The 19329-nt window shown below is 49.8% G+C and overlaps 1 protein-coding gene across 3 annotated transcripts in view; it reads left to right on the forward strand.

Moving 5' to 3' along the window:
• Positions 1-19329, forward strand: part of Camkk2 (calcium/calmodulin dependent protein kinase kinase 2) — a 50921-nt gene continuing 31592 nt past the window's right edge. Inside the window, exons 1-3 of one of the 3 annotated variants that reach the window (XM_041648705.1) lie at positions 6-278; positions 12672-12864; positions 15568-16093. In XM_041648705.1, the coding sequence (XP_041504639.1) occupies positions 15626-16093 (468 nt within the window). In that variant the 5' untranslated portion in view covers positions 6-278; positions 12672-12864; positions 15568-15625. Of the gene's footprint in view, positions 279-12671; positions 12865-15567; positions 16094-19329 lie in introns of all 3 variants that reach the window. The other 2 variants (XM_041648706.1, XM_041648704.1) reach the window with 2 other exon arrangements.

Below are 19329 nucleotides of genomic sequence, written 5' to 3' on the forward strand. Positions count from 1 at the left end.
TCGCTTCCTGCCGCCGGACGCCTCCTTCCCCACACCAACCTCGCCTCCGCCCGGGTGCTACTTAAGTCCCCGCGGGACCCGGCGCGCGGCCGAGGCTGCGGCGGGCACGCGCTCTTCCACGCCGGCTCCTTGGCCAATCAGCGCGGAGCCCGAGGCGCCGCCGCGCGCGAGCCGAAGCCCGGGCGGCTCCTCCCGCGGAGAGCCGAACCGGACCGAGCCGAGCCGAGCCAAGCCGAGCCGGGGGCGCAGAGCGCGGGAGGCGGCGGCGCGGAGCCCAGGTGAGCTGGCCCGGGGCGGTCCGGGCTCGGGGGGGGGGGGGGGGTGGGCACGCAGCCGCCCTGTGGGTCTCTGGGTTCGGGACGCGCGCGGCGCCGGTAGACACAGCCCAGAGGCGGGCCCCGAGGGGACCCCACGTGCGCCGCCCCGCGCCCCGCCACGTGGAGGGCTGCGCCCCCTTCCCTCGGGCCTCCGGAGCGGGGCGGCGCTTGGGCCCGGGCGGTAGGGGCCGGCCTGGAGTTCCGCACCGAGGCCGGCCGGCAGGGGCGGTCCCGGGTCCCGGCGACGGCCTAGGCCACCCTTGCGCTTGACAGGTGCGGAACCTGAGCGCGCGGGAGCGTCCCACCCCCGCAGCCTGCGGGGCACGGGGCGACCCCGGCCCTAGGGGTTCGGACACAGGTGCCAGGACCCTGAGTCTGCCCTCTGACCACCCCGACCTCACAGGCCGGCTCGTTCCTTATGACCTAAATTTACCTCAGGGCTGCAGCTCGCGGGGCATGAGGAGTGCATGCTCCGGCCCCCCGGCTCAGCCCCGGGGCTGGTGCCCCGGTGTCACCCAGATTTTGCCAAGGTTCTCCCCACCCCCTGGCTGCCCAGTTTGGGGAACGGGGTGTTTTCACAGCTCTGCCAGCCCCCTCCCGGGCTGCTCTCACTTGGAGACGAAGAGGTGGCACTTTGCAGAGGGATGGAGCTGGGGGTGGAGAACATTTGACGTGCCATGGGCAAAGAAGCAGCTGGGGGTGGGTCATGCCGCGCATTCATTACCCTAGATGCAACTTTTACCTTCCTCAGCCTGCTCTCTGATTTCCCCCAGTCTCAGAGCAGAAACTTCAGGTGCCCTGGGGCATTAACGGTGTCTTTTACTCCTCCTCCCAACTCTGCCCCCACAGGGCTGAAGGGAGGATTGCTGTCTGTCCCCACAGCCTCTTTGTTCTTTGGAAGTGGCAGGGGATGCCACTGTTCCCAAGCCTCCCCACAGAAACTGTGCAGTTTCAGAATAGATTGGGATCAGTGTGCAAAAGCAGCTTCAGTTTGCCAGGTCCTCCTTCTGCACCTTCGGCCGCTCTTAACCAGCTCATCAAGGCAGTCATTAGATGAGCCCCTACCTTGGATAATCGTAGTGACTTTTTTCGTCCTTTCTGGGGGCAAGAACCCAGTGCCAGGAGCATGCTAAAGCACCCTCTACCACAGGACCACATTCCCGCCCCCTAATTAGGACTTACTGAGTTCTTGCTATGTGGCAGGTACTGTTTTGTTGCCTGCATTATCTTATTTAATATTTACCCCAAATCTTGTTTGTCAGGGAGTTTTGCCACTTTGGTCGAGAATAGGAGGTTAAGGTTCCTAACACTCCTTTAGTATTGAAAGGCTCAGAAAGGTTAGTTAACTTATCTGGGATCACACAGACAAGCGAGGCTTCCCTCACCTGCTCGGGGGAGCCCAGGCCTTTTTACTAAGCAATGTATAAGGCCACAGATCTCAGGAGGTCCTGCGGTCCTGTCAGAACTCCAGCTTGTCCTTCCCTCCAGTTGCTAGTGGGCTAATAACTAGGCTGTAGTTCTCAGGGGGGCAGTTCTACCCTCCTGGCGAGCATTTGAAACATGTGGGAGTAACTTTTGGTTTGTCAAAGTGAGACTAAGCGCTCTTGGTGTTTAGTGGGCAGGAGCTGGGGAATGCCAAATGTCCCGTAAGAATGTCGCTACCCTAAATACCAGGGAGAAATGTCGTAAGCCTCAAGTGCTGGGGCAATGGAGGGATAGCCACAAGGTGCGTTCTGGAGAAATCTGCCGAGCCTTTGAAGATGGGCTGAAAAGTGGAGGGAGGAGGAGAGGGGATGAGATGGGGCCCAGCTCAGCAGAAGGAGTTTGTGCATTGGGTGTAGACAGTGGTGCGCTCTGTTAGCTGGGAGGGGACCGCTGGGTGGGGCAGGCCAAACTGCTCAGAATCTAACACGGCCCACTAGTCACCCTTGCCTTATGTGAACCCATCTTAGGAAAGGACTCAGATTGGGAGCCGCTTAGTCACTTGAGACCTCTCTTCCTTGACCTGCCTCCTTCCGGTGGTTCTAGGGCCTCGTGGATCTCATTTCTTCTCGCTATCCTGGGGGTTTGGGCCTGTGCTACAGCACGTTTCTCCTTTAGTTAGAGACTTGGACTAGTAGGCCAGAGAGCCCCAAGGTGGTTTCACGCAGATAACTCTTGGGCTTCCATAACTCCTCCGATCACACCTGTAGCTCTTCCTTGGAAAACTGACTTCTTAGATGGGATGTGACCCGATAGAGTGCCTGGCACACGTGAAACCCTCGGTTTGGTCCCTAGCACTCTGTAAACTGGGTGCGGTGGTGTGTCCTTGTAATCCAGCCAGGTGGAAGCTAGATCAGAAGTTCAAGGTTGTGCTCATCCTTAGGAGGTTGGAGGGCAGCTGGGGATTGTGAGACCCTGTTTCCAGATAAGTAAATAACAAAGAGAGTTTAGAGTTCAGGTTGTTTGTTGATAGAAATTTGTAAGGGTTTTGGTTTTTACCTTGCTAGCAAGCGCTTCATAAGCTACATCCCTAACCCTGAACAAAGGGGAAAAGGTGAAGTTCCCTCCAGCAGCGTTGTGTCTCTCCCTCGCTCCAGTGGAGCAGGAGCATTCGCGTTGCCTCCCTCCCGCTAGGCTCTTGCACCCACACATCTGCTGTCGTAAGACTAGTGTGTTGTGTGTGTGTCCTGCGAGTTACATCTGTGTACATGGCCTCACTCCGTATCATGTCTTCTTTGCGTCAGGCCTTTTTATGGCTGAGTAATATTTCATAGTCTGAGTGGACTACATTTGGTTTATTCGACCAGTGATGGATGTGTGTGCTGTTTCTAGTTTAAGGCTTCTCTTTCTTTCCCTTCTCTGAGAGACAGGGTCTCATTATGTAGCCCAGTCTGGCCTTCACCCCTTGATCTTCCTGTCTCTGCCTCCTGCATGTGTGCACACCACCATGCCTTGCTGAGTTTCTTTTTTCAATTATAGAACATTTCAAGCACGGAGAGATGCCAAGGTTTTGTTTTGTTCGTTTGGACTGACTTCAGAAGGCAGGAAGGAGGCCCTGGGCGTGACAGGAACTGGACATGGCGCTGCCCTGTGCACAGCATGGCTGTGTAACCTCCATCCCCTGTTTGGGGGTCTCGGGAGCTGAGAGGTGCTGGGGTTCACTCCCTGCCAGAGTCTCTTAGCTGCTGGGGAGTCCTGTGGAACAGATGAAGTATATTCTAGCATAAATCTCCCTTTCGGAAAGGAGGAAAAGAAAACTAGAAGATTTCGTCGTGCCCCCACACCCACCCCATCCCGAAAGCTGCAGAAGGACTATTTTTGTGTTGCCTCTTTTTATCCTGGTGGCTGTAAATAGTTGAGAGATGGCAGTTACAGAGATAAAAATGCTAATTCCAACCTGGAAAGGAGAGATGGATGATCCTACAGGAAGTGGGGGGAAGGGGGAGGCCAGGATCTTGCCCTCTGCCCTGAGAGGTTGCCCAGGAGGCAGAGCTGAGGGAAGGCTAAAGGTGTTGCCCAAGTGTTACTGTTAGGGACACTTAAAGGGAGGCAGTGGTTAGATGGGGGGCAAGGTGGGGAGCACATTCCTGACCCTGTTTAGGTTTTTTTTTTTTTTTTTTGGTTTTTCGAGACAGGCTTTCTCTGTACATAGCCTTCGCTGTCCTGGAACTCACTTTGTAGACCAGGTTGGCCTTGAACTCAGATACCTGCCAGCTCTGCCTTCCTAGTTCTGGGATTCATCTGCCTCCACGCCTAGCTCTGTTGCACTTTTAATGTACATCGAGGGCCACGTGGTGGTGATGCACGCCTTTAATCCCTACACTTCCCTACACTCGGGAGGCAGAGGCAGGCCGATCTCTGAGTTCAAGGTCAGTTTAGTCTATAAAAAGTGAGTTCTGAGACAGCCAGGATTACACAGAAAAAAAAAAAAACTTTTTCTCTAGCGGGGAGTGGGAGAACGTACATTGGGAATATTGCATTTTAAGCATCTGGCAAGAGAGATTGCCTTTAGGTTCATCTCAGACCTGCACACCCATTCTGGGCCCAGGTGTAGGGGCAGGTGGCCCTGTCCCTGTTTCCTGACTTGTCCCTGTTTGGGAGGGCATGTATACTTCAGGTGGGAGAGGGAAAGTGGTGATTTAAACAGTCTGTAGACAAGGCGGGATGAGGAATGGATGAATAGAGTGTGGGTGGGGGAGACAGGATGCCCATGGTGCCATCTGGGCCCCCGGTCTCTGACTGGCCAGGCTGTGCGTCACTGGAGTGGATCTCTTCCCCTTACAGATTGGAATCTCATTTATTTCACTGGCTCTTCCTTTGGTTCCGTGGAAGACAGGCAGGGAGTCAGTCTGCGTGTCTCAAGTTTTGCGTCCCTGAAACACCGTACTCACTCAGGTGCAGTGCAGCATGCCAGTTTGGATGTGAAATTATGTTCACTTTTGATTTGGTAACAAACGAGGCCTCGGACTACAGCTAGCAGGGAAGGTAGAAAAAGGTTTAGTTACCGTGGTGAGATTAGAGATTCTGATTTGAAGCCTGAGCGTTGGTGGTGCACACCTTTAATCCTAGCACTCGGGAGACAGAGACGGGTGGATTTCTGAAGGATCTCTGACTTAAAGGACAGCCTGGTCTACAGATCTAGTTCCAGGGTAGCCAGGACTCTGTAGAGAGACTCTGTCTCCAAAGCCGCCCTCTCCCCCTCCCCCCCCCAAAAAAAAGAAAAATTCAGAATTGTTTTTAGTATAAGTTAAAGCCAGTTAAGGAGCTTTTATTTTCCCCTCTTTTTGGGGGAAGGATGGTGTTTTGAGACAGGATTCCTCTGTGGCCCCAGCTGTCCTGGGACTCTTTCTGTAGACCAGGCTAGCCTCAAATTCTGCCTCTGCCTTCCATGCTGGGCTTAAAGGCATATGTCACCACTGCCTGGCTTTTATTTTCTTATTTTACGCTTATGTTTGTGTGAGTATATGTCATCTGTATGCCAGAAGAGAATGTTGAATGCCCTGGAGCTGGAGTTATAGGCAACTGTGAGCTGTCATGTGGGTGCTGGGATCTGAACTCAGGTCTCCTGTTAGAGTGGCCAGTGCTCTTAACTGCTGAGCCATCCGTCTCTCCAGACTGCTTACCTGTGGAAGCCTTTGCTTCGCTTTTGTTTAATGCATTCACAGCTGTGCCCTCCCTAAAACCCCTCAGCTGTGTGATCACGGGCACATGACGCAGACTCTCTGTGCCTCTGTCTCCTCACTGGTGAAGGAGGAAGTAGTAAGGTCATCATGACATGGCAGCTCATGAGCTGATACAGGTTTAGTATGACGCCAAGCATACTAGTCTCATGTATTGCCATGGCAGCAGCTATTACAGCTCTTGCTATTGGGTGAGTGTCTTCAACAGGCTTCTTCCAAGTCAGCCAGCCCCTGGGTCTCCTCCACCTCTGATTTACTTTTCTCTCTAAGGTAAACAAGCAAAACATTGACATTGTAGATTTTGTCTTCTGCCTAGCCATCTATGTGAAGGCTGCCTGGGTTACTAGGGAATAGGCAGCTGCCTGCGCGCCTGTGGGTGTAAGGAACTGAACTTAGTAGAGAAGCTTTTGTCAATCTGTTTGTCACTTGTAGGTCTAAGTCTCTGGTAAGTCATGAGCTCTTTTGGCTCAGGTAGTTGAAAACACTGGGGTCTGTGGGCGCCAGGCTTAGAAGAGCCTGGGTACCAAATCCGTTTCCCATCCATTGTTCTTTCTTGATTCACTTCATGCTAAAGCAGTGTTCTCCCCCACCCTTGTAATGCATATTCTTACAACACTGTTTGGCAGAAAGAACCTTTCCATGCTTAAAAAAAAAATCGCAGAGTAAGACCCAGTACAGTAGATGGCACTGGGTTACGTATGTTCTCTTGAATCCATCACTTGGCCAGAGTAGTTGATGCCCAGTTGGGCAGTTTTGAGTCATGGATGAGACCCTGAAACTGGCGATGGGGTTGGCTCCACGGGTCTGCCTCTCATAGAAGGATGTGTTCCCAGAATAAAGGGCTGTAGTTCTCAAGACTAAAGGAATGTAGACTCTAGGCCAGTTAAAGACAGCGTCTGACCTTCTGACTGGCCTTGGGATGTTTGAAATACACACCCTCCAGCTTACGTTTGCTGAATGCCAGCTGTGTTCTAGAAAGTTCTAGGCTTGAGAATTCAGCGGTGAATTAAAAACCTCACTCTCCAGTTAGTCAAGCCATGTCTCTAGGCCAAGTCCGGGCATTTGTTCTTGGTACAGTTGGAGGCTGCTGCCTTTGGTGTCCCCTCATATAGACTGAGTTCCCGGGAAGGTAGCGACATGGCCTATGCCAGCCTCTTTGTTAAGATTTTGACCCAGCCTGTACTTACTCAGGACACAGTTTGTGAACTTCACAAGGCTTTCCGTCCTTGGAAAATACAGATGAGGACAGTTGGCTATGGTACCATGGTCAAGTACTTGCTCTTCATGTGCAGGAACCCTGAGTTACACCTGAGGCACCTCGGTGAAACAAAAAACAAAAAACAAAACTGGCCCATTTTAGCTCTGCTTGAACCTACTGTGATTCTAGGTAAATCAGCAATTTTTTAAAAAATTTTACGTTTTGTGTGTGTGCATATATGTGTGTGTGTGCACGTGTGAGTGGTCATATTACAGTATGAATGTGAAGGTTAAAGGACAACTTGGGATTTGGTTCTCTCCTTCCTGTAGCCATCTACAGGTTTCTGTTCCACCCAGTCCCACAGCCATTCAGTCCCAAAGAAACACATGGAGGCTTATACTAATTATAAACTGTTTGACCCATTAGCTCAGGCTTATTACTAACTAGTTCTTACAACTTAAATTAACCCATAATTCTTACCTATTTCTAGCCATGTGGCTTGGTACCTTTTCTCAGCAAGGCATTCTCATCCTGCTTCCTCTGCATCTGGCTGGTGACTGACTCCCTGCTTTTCCTCTTCCCAGAATTCTCCTAGTATGGTTGCCCCCCCCCCATACTTCCTGCCTGAGTGCTGGCCAATCAGTGTTTTATTAAACCAATATGAGTGACAGATCTTTACAGTGTACAAGAGCATTATCCCACAGCACCTTCCACCATCAGGGTTCCAGGAATCAAACTCAGGTCATCAGACTTGGCCGCAGTCCTTACCCACTGAACCATCTTGCCGGTTCTAGTGAATCTTTTGAGCCTTTGTTTTCTATTGGTAAAGTGGAGAATTTAGGACAGATGACCATGGAGGTGTGTGCCTAGACTGCTAACATTGCCCGACTCTTAAAGCTGGAGTTGTAGGCTCAGCCACTTGTGATGGTGAAGTAGGTTATGAGATGTGGGATGTGGGGAAAAGGAGGCCATGGAACATGGCCTTCCGCCTGACCTTGGCCGTACACTGGCAGTTGGCAGTCACACCCAGCTTTTTATGAGGGTGCTGTGGGCCTAAGAACTCTAGGTCTTCATGCTTGTACAGCAGGCATTTTACTGGGGAACCATCTCCCTAGTCTCCTCCTCGTTTTTGTTTGCTTGGCAGGGTGATTGGCTGACTAGCTGTGGTTGCACACACCTATAATCCTAACAGGTAGGAGGCTGAGGCAGGAGGGTCACAAAGCTAGCCCCGCCACACAGTACCACATGCCCTATCTCAATTCTTTTTAAAATTTTTTTTTTTTTTTTTTTTTTTTTTTTTTTTTTGGTTTTTCGAGACAGGGTTTCTCTGTGGTTTTGGAGCCTGTCCTGGAACTAGCTCTTGTAAACCAGGCTGGTCTCGAACTCACAGAGATCCGCCTGCCTCTGCCTCCCGAGTGCTGGGATTAAAGGCGTGCGCCACCACTGCCCGGCTCTTTTTAAAATTTTAATTAAAAGGAAAAGAAAAGTATTTCCCAGGACAGCCTTCCTTGACCCCCAGCTTCCTCCTTCTTCATCGTCAGCTGCCTCTCTTCTGTTCTCTTGTGTACTGGTCTGGCTGTCTGCTGTGCACTGTGGCACCCGGGCACCTCCTTTTAAATCTTTCATGAGATTGCTGGTCGCTTGTGACAGAAACCACACAGTAGCTTCTCCATAATCGCTTGGAGTTTTTCTTTGACCATTTGGTTCTGTGTTTGTTTTTTGAAATGTGTTCTTGCTGTGTAGCCCTGGCTGGCCTCAGATTTGCTGTGTAGAGTGGTGGTGGTGGTGCACACCATTAATCCAGTCCCAGCACTCGGAAGGCAGAGGCAGGTGGGTCTCTGAGTTCAAGGCCGACCTGCTCTACGAAGTGAGTTTCAAGGACAGCCAGGGCTACACAGAGAAACCCTGTCTTGTAAAAACCATGTCCTCCACCCCAAATTTGCTGTGTAGCTGAGGATAAACCTTGAGACCTTGAACAGCTTCCAATGTTCCTGCCTCTACTTCCATAGTATTACAGCATGCACTCCTATGCCTGGTTTATGCAGTGCTGGGGATTGAAGACAGGGCTCTTACATGCCTGGAAAGAACTCTACCAATTGAGCTTCAAGCTTAATTGCTTATTAAAAGAACAAATGAATGAATGAATTTCCTTTAGGGCCTCAGTTTCCCCAGGTGAGAGAGGATGTGGCTGTGTAGGTCCTTTCCTGACTCCCGGACTGACATAGTTCTTAGTCTCTTAATCCTGGTAGGCTCTTGATCCTTTTTTTTTTTTTTTTTTTTTTTTTTTTTTTTTTTTTTTTTGGTCCTGGAGTGGTAGGGAAGAGGGGTCTGAGAACCCCGAGGGACTCTGAGGAAGATGTGTCTCTGATTTTGAGGCTCACCCACTGAGTTGTCTTCCAGCCCCAACCCCATGGTGGCTCAGCTCAGCGTTTGGCAGGTGGCAGCTGCCGGTTGGAAATGGCCCCCAGGAAATGGAAATGGCCAGGCATTTCCTGTGGGCCTGTGCCACTTGGCTTTCTGGCACAGGAAGGAACATTTCTCTCATCCTGGCCGGGGACTGGCTCCATCTGCTCCAGGAAGGGTCTGGTGGCTCCACTGGGTGCCCTGGAGTGAGGGGGGCCTTCTGGGCGGGGCAGTACTTGTGATTCATGGGGAACTGCCGGGCCAGACTGCTGGCGCTTTGCCAAACCCGGGCAGCTTTGTGGGAAGGTCCTCTTCAATCCTGTGTTCCGATCACTGCCCCTCCTTGCAGAGGGCTTGTCCTATGGGAATTACACAACCAAGCAGAGTTACTCTGTGCCTGGTGCCTGCTGGGCTTAGTGTGACTTCAGTAGTCTTTTATGCTAAGCTACTGTCTTTATGTGCAGTTTTCTGCTAGAGGCATCTTGGTGGCTTCATTAGATTCCCATAGGGTCTCTGGCCCAACAATTCAGAACACTGGCTTAGTCTGTGGGAACGGGGCGGGATCCTTCTACACAGCCCTCCTGGTCTTTGTTCATCTCTTCCCTAGATCTGGGTCTTCTGTTCTCCTCCTTCAGACCTTGAAGGCCAAGCCTGCGTCAGAGGCGGTGGCGAGGGAGGCCCAGGCCAGACACTGGCTGGCCAAAGAGACTTGATTAAAAGCAGCTTTGTTGGGGGTGGACGGCTTGGTGTCCTTGGCCTGGAGTAGAGATCGATAAGCAATTGTTTTTCTGTTGGCAAGAAAAAAAAAATCCCCATTGACTCCCGCAGGCACTGCCAAGTCTGGCTTTCTTTCCAGGAACACTTGTAGACCCAACAGAGCTCTTGGAGGAAGGACAGACCTCCTGTCCTGAGGGTGGCTGGACCAGAGTGGCGGAATCCACACGAGAGAAGGTGGGCTCCCCAGGGCAGTAGTCACTCCGGAACATTCTGGAATGCAGCCCCACTGTGTTTAGGCATTGCGTTGAAAGGATAGCTTTTCAGCACATTAGTCGTGTATTCTGAGTACATGGCTCATCTGCTCCTCATGACCATCTTAAAGATGGGGAAACTGAGGCAGAGAGGGGCTAAAGAAAGCTAGGAAAAGCATAGGCCCAAGCTATGGAGTCCAGGGTCCTGCCTTCCTCTGCTTAGAAGATGAGGACCACAAAAAAATATGTAGAGTAACAGCAGCCAGACTGCAGCGAGTGTGGAACTTGGGTAGACACATCCATTGGCAGGGAGGCCAGGGCAGGGGCATCCCAGACTGCAGCGAATGTGGCACTTGGGTAGACACATCCTTTGGCAGGGAGGCCAGGGCAGGGGCAGAGCTAACGATGTCATCCTTGGTGCTCTGAAGTGTGGCTTCTCCGTTCCTATCATGGCTGCTTACTTTCTTCTGGACATTCATTTTGGGGCCGGAGAGGTGACTCAGCAGTTAAGAGCTCACTGTATTCTTGCCCGGGGTTTGAGATCAGTTCCCACCTCCCAAGTCTGGCGGCTCAAACTGCCTGTTACTCCAGCTACAGGGATGCCATGCCCTTTCTGGTCCCTAGGACACCTGCACTTCTGTAACACAGACACACATAACATCATAAAACATACGCCTAATCACCCAGTGAAAATGAGCCATACTCACCATGTACAGCCCTGTGGCATTACGTATGTCCACTGTGTTGGGCTCCTCCCTTTAATCGGGAGATCCTTGTTCTCCTCTCCCCTCACTGTGCTTTCTTTCCTTCCTGTTCAACGTGCAGGCTCTCCTGTAGTCCGTAGTCCGGGCTAGCTTCAGACTCACTGAGTAGCTGAAGCTGACCTTGTATTTCTGCTCCCACCTGCCTGTTTGCTTAGTGATAGAATCAGTGAGCACCACCACCTGCAGTTTCTGCAGTGCTGGGGGTGGAGCCCAGGCCTCTGTGCCTGCAGTTTGGGCACTCCACCCACTCAGCCCCACCCCAGCCCTGTTCTGTTTCTTGCTGTGTGAATTTGACCATTGTGGCTGCTGCTCACTGGTCACCAGTTAGCGTTGGCTCATTTCACTTAGCATGTCTTCAGGGTCCTTCTCCACCACCTTGTAAGTCAGACTTGCCTTCTCATGACCCTTACGTGACCTTACCCCATTCTCTGTGTCCACGCATCCTTGGATGGACATAGGGTTGTTTCCGCCTTTCGGCAGTTGTGACTGGTGATGCTCTCACTCTTGTTATGCAAGGGTCTGACTGAACCCCTCCTTTCTGGCTTTTGAGTGCATACTATTGAGAGGAATTACTGACCACGCAAGAATTCCATGGTTCACTGTCTGAGGAACTGCCAGCGTTTGCTTGAGATTTGAGTGTGTACTTCCCTTGCTGTTCACTAGGCTGAGTATCTTTTTTTTTTTAATATTTATTTATTTGTTTATTATGTATACAGTATTCTTCCTGCAGGCCTCATTATGGATGGTTGTGAGCCACCATGTGGTTGCTGGGAATTGAACTCAGGACCTTTGGAAGAGCAGGCAATGCTCTTAACCGCTGAGCCATCTCTCCAGCCCTAGGCTGAGTATCTTGTCACATGGTGGTTGAGTTTGTTGTGGTTCTTTTGGGTGTGTGGTGTGTGTGTGTTCATGAAGAGGACGTTGGGTGTTCTGCTCTGTCACTCTACCGTATTCCCTTCGGACAAGACTGACCCTGGAGCTCGGTTGGCAGTCAGCGGGCCTCAGCCAGCCTCCTGCCTCTGCCCTCATAGTGCACTTAGGTGACACCAAGCTTTTAATGTTCACGCCAGGATTGGAATTCAGGCCCTCATGCTGTGCAGCAAGTAGTACTCTTACCCATGGAACCATCTCCCCAGCCCCTTGTTTTTCTTTCTTTATTAAAAATGAAAATCATACAGTATATTTTTATCATTTTTTCCTCCTTCAGTTCCTCACATGTCCTCCATACCCACCCACTTTTATGTTCTTTTCTCTCTCTTAAGTAAACAGCTGGGCAGTGGTGGCGCACGCCTTTAGTCACAGCGCTTGGGAGGCAGAAGCAGGTGGATCTCTGAATTTTGAGGTCAGTCTGGTCTACAAATCAAGTTCTAGGACAGCCAGGGCTACACAGAGGAACCTTGTCTTAAAAATAAACAAACAAACAACAAAAAGAAACTAATAAATAAATAAGTAAAAATAAAAAGAAACCACCACTTTTTTTTTCTCCTAAATCATGAGAACACATGAACACAAATGGGAATGCCAAGGCTTTTCTTTTTTTTTTTTTCAAGACAGGGTTTCTCCGTAGCTTTTGGTTCCTGTCCTGGAACTAGCTCTTGTAGACCAGGCTGGCCTCGAACTTATAGGAGATCCGCCTGTCTCTGCCTCCCGAGTGCTGGGATTAAAGGCATGTGCCACCACTGCCTGGCTGCCAAGGCTTTTCTGATTGGAGGATTCCCAGCCACCTTGCCTGACACAGTAGATGTTTTGCAAGTAATTCTGAATGGATAGTTCCCAGAGGGCCCAGCAACAGTATTGTGTCTCTGCTGGGTCCTTTAGGGAGTCCTGACTGTCTGACACTTTTACACCTTCCTCTCAAGATTCTCTTCTACCAGAGTGGCCCTCAAATCTCTGCCAGTACCCACTGTTCTCCCAGCACCTCGAGAGAGCCTTCTTGATTAGCACACAGCTGCCATCACCTTTGTGGATGCACTGACTTAGCTCCAGCTGTGCCTGGGACATTTGTCAAGACACGTGAGCCAAAGCCAAAGCTCTGTCCCAGCCATGGCGAAGGTACGAGTCAGTCTGTTCTCTCTCTCTCTCATTGATATAAAAGTTCATGTGACATAAAAATGATTTTTTGGGGGGAGGCACAGTGCTGGGGGTAGAACCCAAGGCTTCTCCAACCCTAGTTAGGAGGTTTGCTGTCAAGCTTCATGCTGCACCCAGCCTCTAATTAACCTTTTTTTTTCTTTTAAATTTGAGACAGTTCTCACTCTGGCTTGCTTGGAGCTCATTATAAAGACCAGAATGGCCTGGAACTCACAGAGATCCTCCTGCCTCTGTCTCTGGGGTACTGGAAATAAAGGCATGCGCTACCATGCCGGGCAGATTAACCCTCTTAAAATCAATAGTTCATTGCATTTAGTATAAGCACGGGGTTGTGAAATTACTTCTGTTAGTTCGACGACATCTTCACCAAGATGAAGCCCTGCACCCATTAAGCAGTCCCTGCGTTGGCGCTAGAGTGCTCCATGGCCTCTGTGGATTTGCCTAGTATGGAAATTTCATTTCCATGGAATTATGCAATACATACGGGCTCTTGGGACTGGCCCTGCACTTGGCATGCTGTTTTCATCTTTCATCTGTGTTGTAACCATTGCCAGTGCTTCTGGCCCTTTTATGGCTTTGTAGTTTTCCACTGTTTGTGTGAACCACACTTTGCTCATCTGCTCATTTGCTGCTTCCCTCTCAGCTGCAGCGACTGGTACTGGTTGGGTGTGCTCTTAGGAATGGACCACATGGAAAGTCGCTAACTCTTGAGAAACCACCTGCAGGCAGTTATCTTGGTTTCTTAGGTGGTGCTGGGGCTTTGAACTTAGGTCCTCGTGCTTGTAGGGCAGTCACTCTTACCCCTGAGCCATCTCCTCAGCCTATTGGCTCTGTCTATAGCCCGGGCTGACCTGGAGCTCCGCCCCCTTACAACACAGAGGTGTGACAGCACATCCAGGATGCTGCCTGCCTCAGTCATGGCACAGTGCAGCGTGGAAGATACAGGCAGAAGGGTTTCATTTTGCCTACCTAGCATCTAAAAGCTATTTCAGTAATTACTAACTCTTAAAAAAAAACAACTGTGTGTGTATGTGTTGGAGGTACCTATGGCACCCAAAGGCATCAAGTCCCTTGGAACTGGAGTTAGAGGTAATTTTGAGGTACCCAACATGGGTTCTGGAAAATCAAACTCGGGTCCTTTGCAAGACCAGTAGGTCTCTTAACTGCTGAGCCGTCTCTTCAGCATCTGATAATTTTACTAGTTAAAAAAAGTCAACCGGGCGCATCAGAGATTTCTCAGCCAGCCATCTGAGTTTGACCCCAGTGCTCACCAGCCAGCCTGACCTGCTTGGAGACTCCAGTTTCTACTGAGAAACCCTGTTTCCAAAAACAAGGTTGGAGGGCTGGAGAGATGGTTTATTGGGTAAGAAGACCTGGGTTCAGTTTCCAGCACTCACATGGCACCTCACAGCCACCCATAATTCCAGTTCTGTGACTTAAGTGTCCTCTTTTGGACTCTTGGGCACACACACACACACACACACACACACGCAAAACAGGCATACACATAAGATAAAATAATTTTAAAGCTGGTTAGTGGCGTGGTGCACACCTTTAATCCCAGCACTTGGGAGGCAGAGGCAGGCAAATCTCTGAGTTTGAGGCCAGACTGGTCTACAGAGCAAGTTCCAGGTCAACCAGGGCTACACAGAGAGACCCTGTCTCAAAACAAAATAAAACAAAAAGAACCCCCAAAACCAATAATAATATTCACAATTGCTATTATTTAAAAAAAATTAAAAACCACTACTACCACCAACAAAAATCTGTGGTGGAGAGGGTCTTTGTTTGTTTGTGTGTGTGTTTCGTTTTCTGCTGTTCAGCCCCTATAGATTCTTGATTGAGGGAAGGAAAAGTTAGGACTGGGGAACTAGACCTTGGTAGATTCAGATCCCTGCTGAGCAGCACAGCAAGTAGCTGCCAATCCTTAAGGGCCTGTGTGGGATCTCTTGGGGTTCCTTATACTTGCTTTTATAGGAATTGAGTTTGGATTCCTTGTCACGTTACGTGAGAAGGAATACAAAGAAAACATTGCTTTTTTTAACTTAAAAAATTATCTTATGTGCGTGAATATTTTTACCTACATATGTCTGTGCACCATGTGTGTGCCTGATGTTCTTGGAGACCAGAAGCGGGTATCAATTCCCCATGGAATTGGAGTTACTGATGGCTGTAAGGCACCATACGAGTGCAGTACTGGGAATCAAACACAAGTCCTCTGGAAGAGTAGCAAGTGTTGTTTACCACAGAACATTCTTTCCAGCCTTCAAAGGATGCATTTATTATTATTATTATTGTGTAGACTGGGAGATCACATTACATCCTGTTTTGCAATATTTTCTCTTTTCAAATATAGCTCTTGTTGTGTAGTCTAGGCAGGTCTTGAACTCCTGTTCCCACCTTCTGAGTGCTGGGATTATAGGTGTGGACTACCACAACTGGCTGCACATTTGCTTGTTTTGAGACAGAGTCTTGCTCTATAGCCTAGGCTGGTCTTTAATTCCTGGTGATACTCTTGCCTCAACTTTCCCAGTCTTACACCACCGTGCTGGGCTGTGGGTGTTAAGGATGCTGGACATGTGCACAAATCAGATGTTAGCCTGGTCCAGAAGAGCAACCTGTTTTCCTCTCCCTGCCTAGCTGACCCCTTTTCTCTTTCTGCAGGCAGCTGTGCTGCTGATGGAAGTGCTCCGGTCTAGCGGATGAAGTTGGTACACACACCATGTCATCATGTGTCTCTAGCCAGCCCACCAGCGACCGGGCGGCCCCCCAGAATGAGCTGGGAAGTGGGGGTGGCAGCCGGGAAAGCCAGAAGCCCTGCGAGGCCCTGCGGGGACTCTCATCCTTGAGCATCCACTTGGGCATGGAATCCTTCATTGTGGTCACAGAGTGTGAGCCAGGCCAGGGTGTGGACCTCAGCCTGGCCCGGGACCAGCCTCTAGAGGCTGATGACCAGGAACTGCCCCTTGATGCCTCAGAATCCGAGGCACGGCCCCTACTTTCTGGTCGTAAGATGTCCCTGCAGGAGCCATCCCAGGCTGGGCCTGCATCCGGCAGCAGCCTGGACATGAATGGACGCTGCATCTGCCCATCCCTGTCCTACTCGCCATCCAGTTCCCCACAGACCTCCCCGCGGATGCCCCGGCGGCCCACGGTGGAGTCACACCACGTCTCCATCACAGGTTTGCAGGTTCGTGAGCTGTGATGGGCTGGGTGGGGCTGGGAGGGTGAGGTGAAGGGCAGTGAAGCTTAAGGTACTGGCATGAAGTCTTAAATCAATCCCTTCGCCTTTCAGCTGCACAAACATTAACTCTTCTCTTTGACTACTCCTGGTTGCCTGAGAGTGTCTCCCATAGCTGGGTAGCCACCCCTCCATCTGCTGCTGAACCGTGTTTGTTTGGTTTCTTTGAGACAGGATTGCACTATGTAGCCCAGGCTGGCTAAGCATGTCCCTCCTCAACCTCTTGAATGCAGAATGACAGGTGTGCACAGCTGCCGCCGGCATTCTGAACTGCCTTTTCCAACGTTTCAGATGAGTTTGCACGTTGTAGGATTTTATGTAAACAGGTCCACTGCCTGCACGCTCCCTTTTAGCTCAGTGTCTTCTCCAGCATAATGATTCTGAGATTCATCTGTGCCATTGGATACGCTCTTGGCCCCGATAGCTACAGATCCAGCCAACCTTGAAAATATTCCGAAGAAAAAGATTTGCAACTGTATGAGCCTGTGCAGGCTATTTTTTTCTTGTCATTAAATGATAATTTAAATAGTTACTGCCTCCGAGCCCTAGAGTAGAATGACTTACATAACACTGACATTGTATTAAGTATATAAGGAACTTGGAAATGATTTAAAGTATGTGTTTGGGAGCAGCAGGAGAGGGATGGCTGCTTTTACAGAAGCCCTGAGTTCTATTCCCAGCACCCACATGGAGGCTCACAAACACCTTTAACTCCAACTCCAGAGAATCTGTGCCCTTTTCTGACCTGTGAGGACATCTTACACTGACACACACACACACACAGACACACACAGACACACACTGAAGAATTAAGATGTGAGGGAAGAGGGCTGGGTGTGAAGGACTGCACCTGTCATCCCGGAACTCCGGAGGCAGAGACAGGAGGATCATCACAAGATCAAGACCAGCTTAAGCTGTATAGTGAGCTTCAGACCAAACAGGTTGTCTCAACTTCCTAGTGCCAAAATGTAAATGAGAAAGGCTGTATAAAGATTATATTCTGTACTGAAACAGTGCTGTGCCATCTTCTTTAAGGGACTTGAGCTCTCGCGTGCCTGGTATTTTCAGAGTTCTGCAACCTATCCCTACAGACACGGAGGGACGTCTGTACTAGCAAATTATTTATTTATTTATTTATTTAATTTTTTTTGGAACATGATCTCATTGTATCCTGACTGGCCTCACACTCACCTGCCTCTGCCTCCTGAGGGCATGATGCCACCATGCCTTGCTGTTGTTGGTTCTTTTTATACTGAATCATTTTCGTTTCTCTTGGGTAATCCTAGAAGCAGAATGCTGGGTCCTGTGAAAGGTCTGTGTTAAGAAACAACTGGGGTCTGGAGAGATGGCTCAGCAGTTAAGAGCACTGGCTAGGGCCGGGCAGTGGTGGCGCACGCCTTTAATCCCAGCACTGGGGAGGCAGAGGCATGTGGATCTCTGTGAGTTTGAAGTCAGCCTGGTCTGCAAGAGCTAGTTCCAGGACAGACTCCAAAGCTACAGAGAAACCCTGTCTCGAACCCCCCCCCCCAAAAAAAACAGATATTTGGCTGCTTTCCAGAGGTCCTGAGTTCAATTCCCAGTAACCACATGGTGGCTTACAACCATCTATAGTAAGATCTGGTGCCCTCTTTTGACCTGCAGACATATATGCAGATAGAACACTTTATGAATAAATAATACATAAATAAATCTTTTTTTTTTTTAAAAAAAAGAAGAAAACAACTGGTAGGCTGTTGCTCACCTGTGCCAAGCCCAGTGTTCCACCTCTAGCTCCTCTTGGTAATGTAGGCAGATGAAGGCAGGAGCGCTCTTTAAGGACATTTCCGGGCATTTCTGTGCATTCCAGCCAAGTATTGATCAGGCTCCCCCCCCCTCCCTCTCTTGCTCTCCTTTTTAAATTTACTTTTATGTGCATTGGTTTTTGCATGTGTATCTGTGTGAGGGTGTTGGATCCCCTGGAACTGGAGTTTCAGACAGCTGTGAGCTTGTGGGTGCTAGAAATTGAGCCCAAGTTCTCTGGAAGAGCAGTCAGTGTTCTTAACCACTGAACCACCTCTCTAGCCCTGTACCAGGTTTTTCTAACAGAATGTCTTTTGTTTATTCTTTGACAATTTCATACATTTCAACGTTGTATCTTCTTGTTTTGTTTTTTCGAGACAGGGTTTCTCTGTGTAACTTTGGCGCCTATTCTGACACTTGGCTCTATAGACCAGGCTGGCCTCAAACTCACAGAGATCCACCAGCCTCTGCCTCCCAAGGAATGCTGGGATTAAAGGCGTGTGCTACCCCCGACTGGTTCAACATTATATCTTAATCATATCCTGTCGTGGCATTTCATTTGTATTTGAATAAATAAAGCTTGTCTGAGGATCAGAAAAGTAAAACAGCCCTCCTGGTCAGCCTTACAGATCGGGCAGTGTGACACACATCTTTAATCCCAGTAACCACACTAGTTGCCATAGAAACTGGGTGGTGCATGCCTTTAATATCACTGGTGCACACTTTTAATCTGAGCCCTAGAGAGGATTATAAAATGGGAGGAGATAGCTCTCAAGCTGTCTCATTTTGAGATTCCTGGAGGCAGGATCGCCATTTTCAGACTGGTCGAGATAAGAGCCAGTGACTGGCTGCTTTGCTTTTCGGGTCTTCAGGTTGAACCCCAATATCAGTTTCTGAGCGTTTGTTAATTGTGTGTCAATATCCACCCAACATCTATCCCCTACCTCTCTTTCCGTACACTCTCAACATTTCCCTGTCCCCTTCATGTTCTCTCTCTCTCTCTCTCTCTCTCCTTTTTTCTTTTTTGGTAACCCATTAAGTCCAGTTAGTGCTGTCTTCTAGAATATTGACTGATCTTGTTGGATTGATCTTGTGTGGTAACCATGGCTACAGTCAGGTCGTGAACAGTGGCCGTGTCATATCCTGACGACAGTATTTCCCAGCAGTCCTCCCTGTTCTCCAGCTGTTACATTGTCTTCTGTCCCCTCCTGAGGTACATTCAGAGCCTTGGTGGAGAGAGGCGGTGCAGGTTTCCCGTTCAGGGCTTAGCGCCCACTCTCAGCGGTCACTCACTCTCAGCACTTGGACCAGTTATACGTCTGGTCTGCGTTAGCTGTTCCTCACTGTAGAGAGAAGCGTCTCTACTCGGAGACTGCCTGCCTCTGTCTCCGGAGTGCTGGGATTAA

The sequence above is a fragment of the Microtus oregoni genome, unplaced genomic scaffold (genome assembly GCF_018167655.1).
Source record: "Microtus oregoni isolate MIOR12 unplaced genomic scaffold, Mior012 000003F_ref0000135, whole genome shotgun sequence".
NCBI lineage: Eukaryota > Metazoa > Chordata > Mammalia > Rodentia > Cricetidae > Microtus > Microtus oregoni.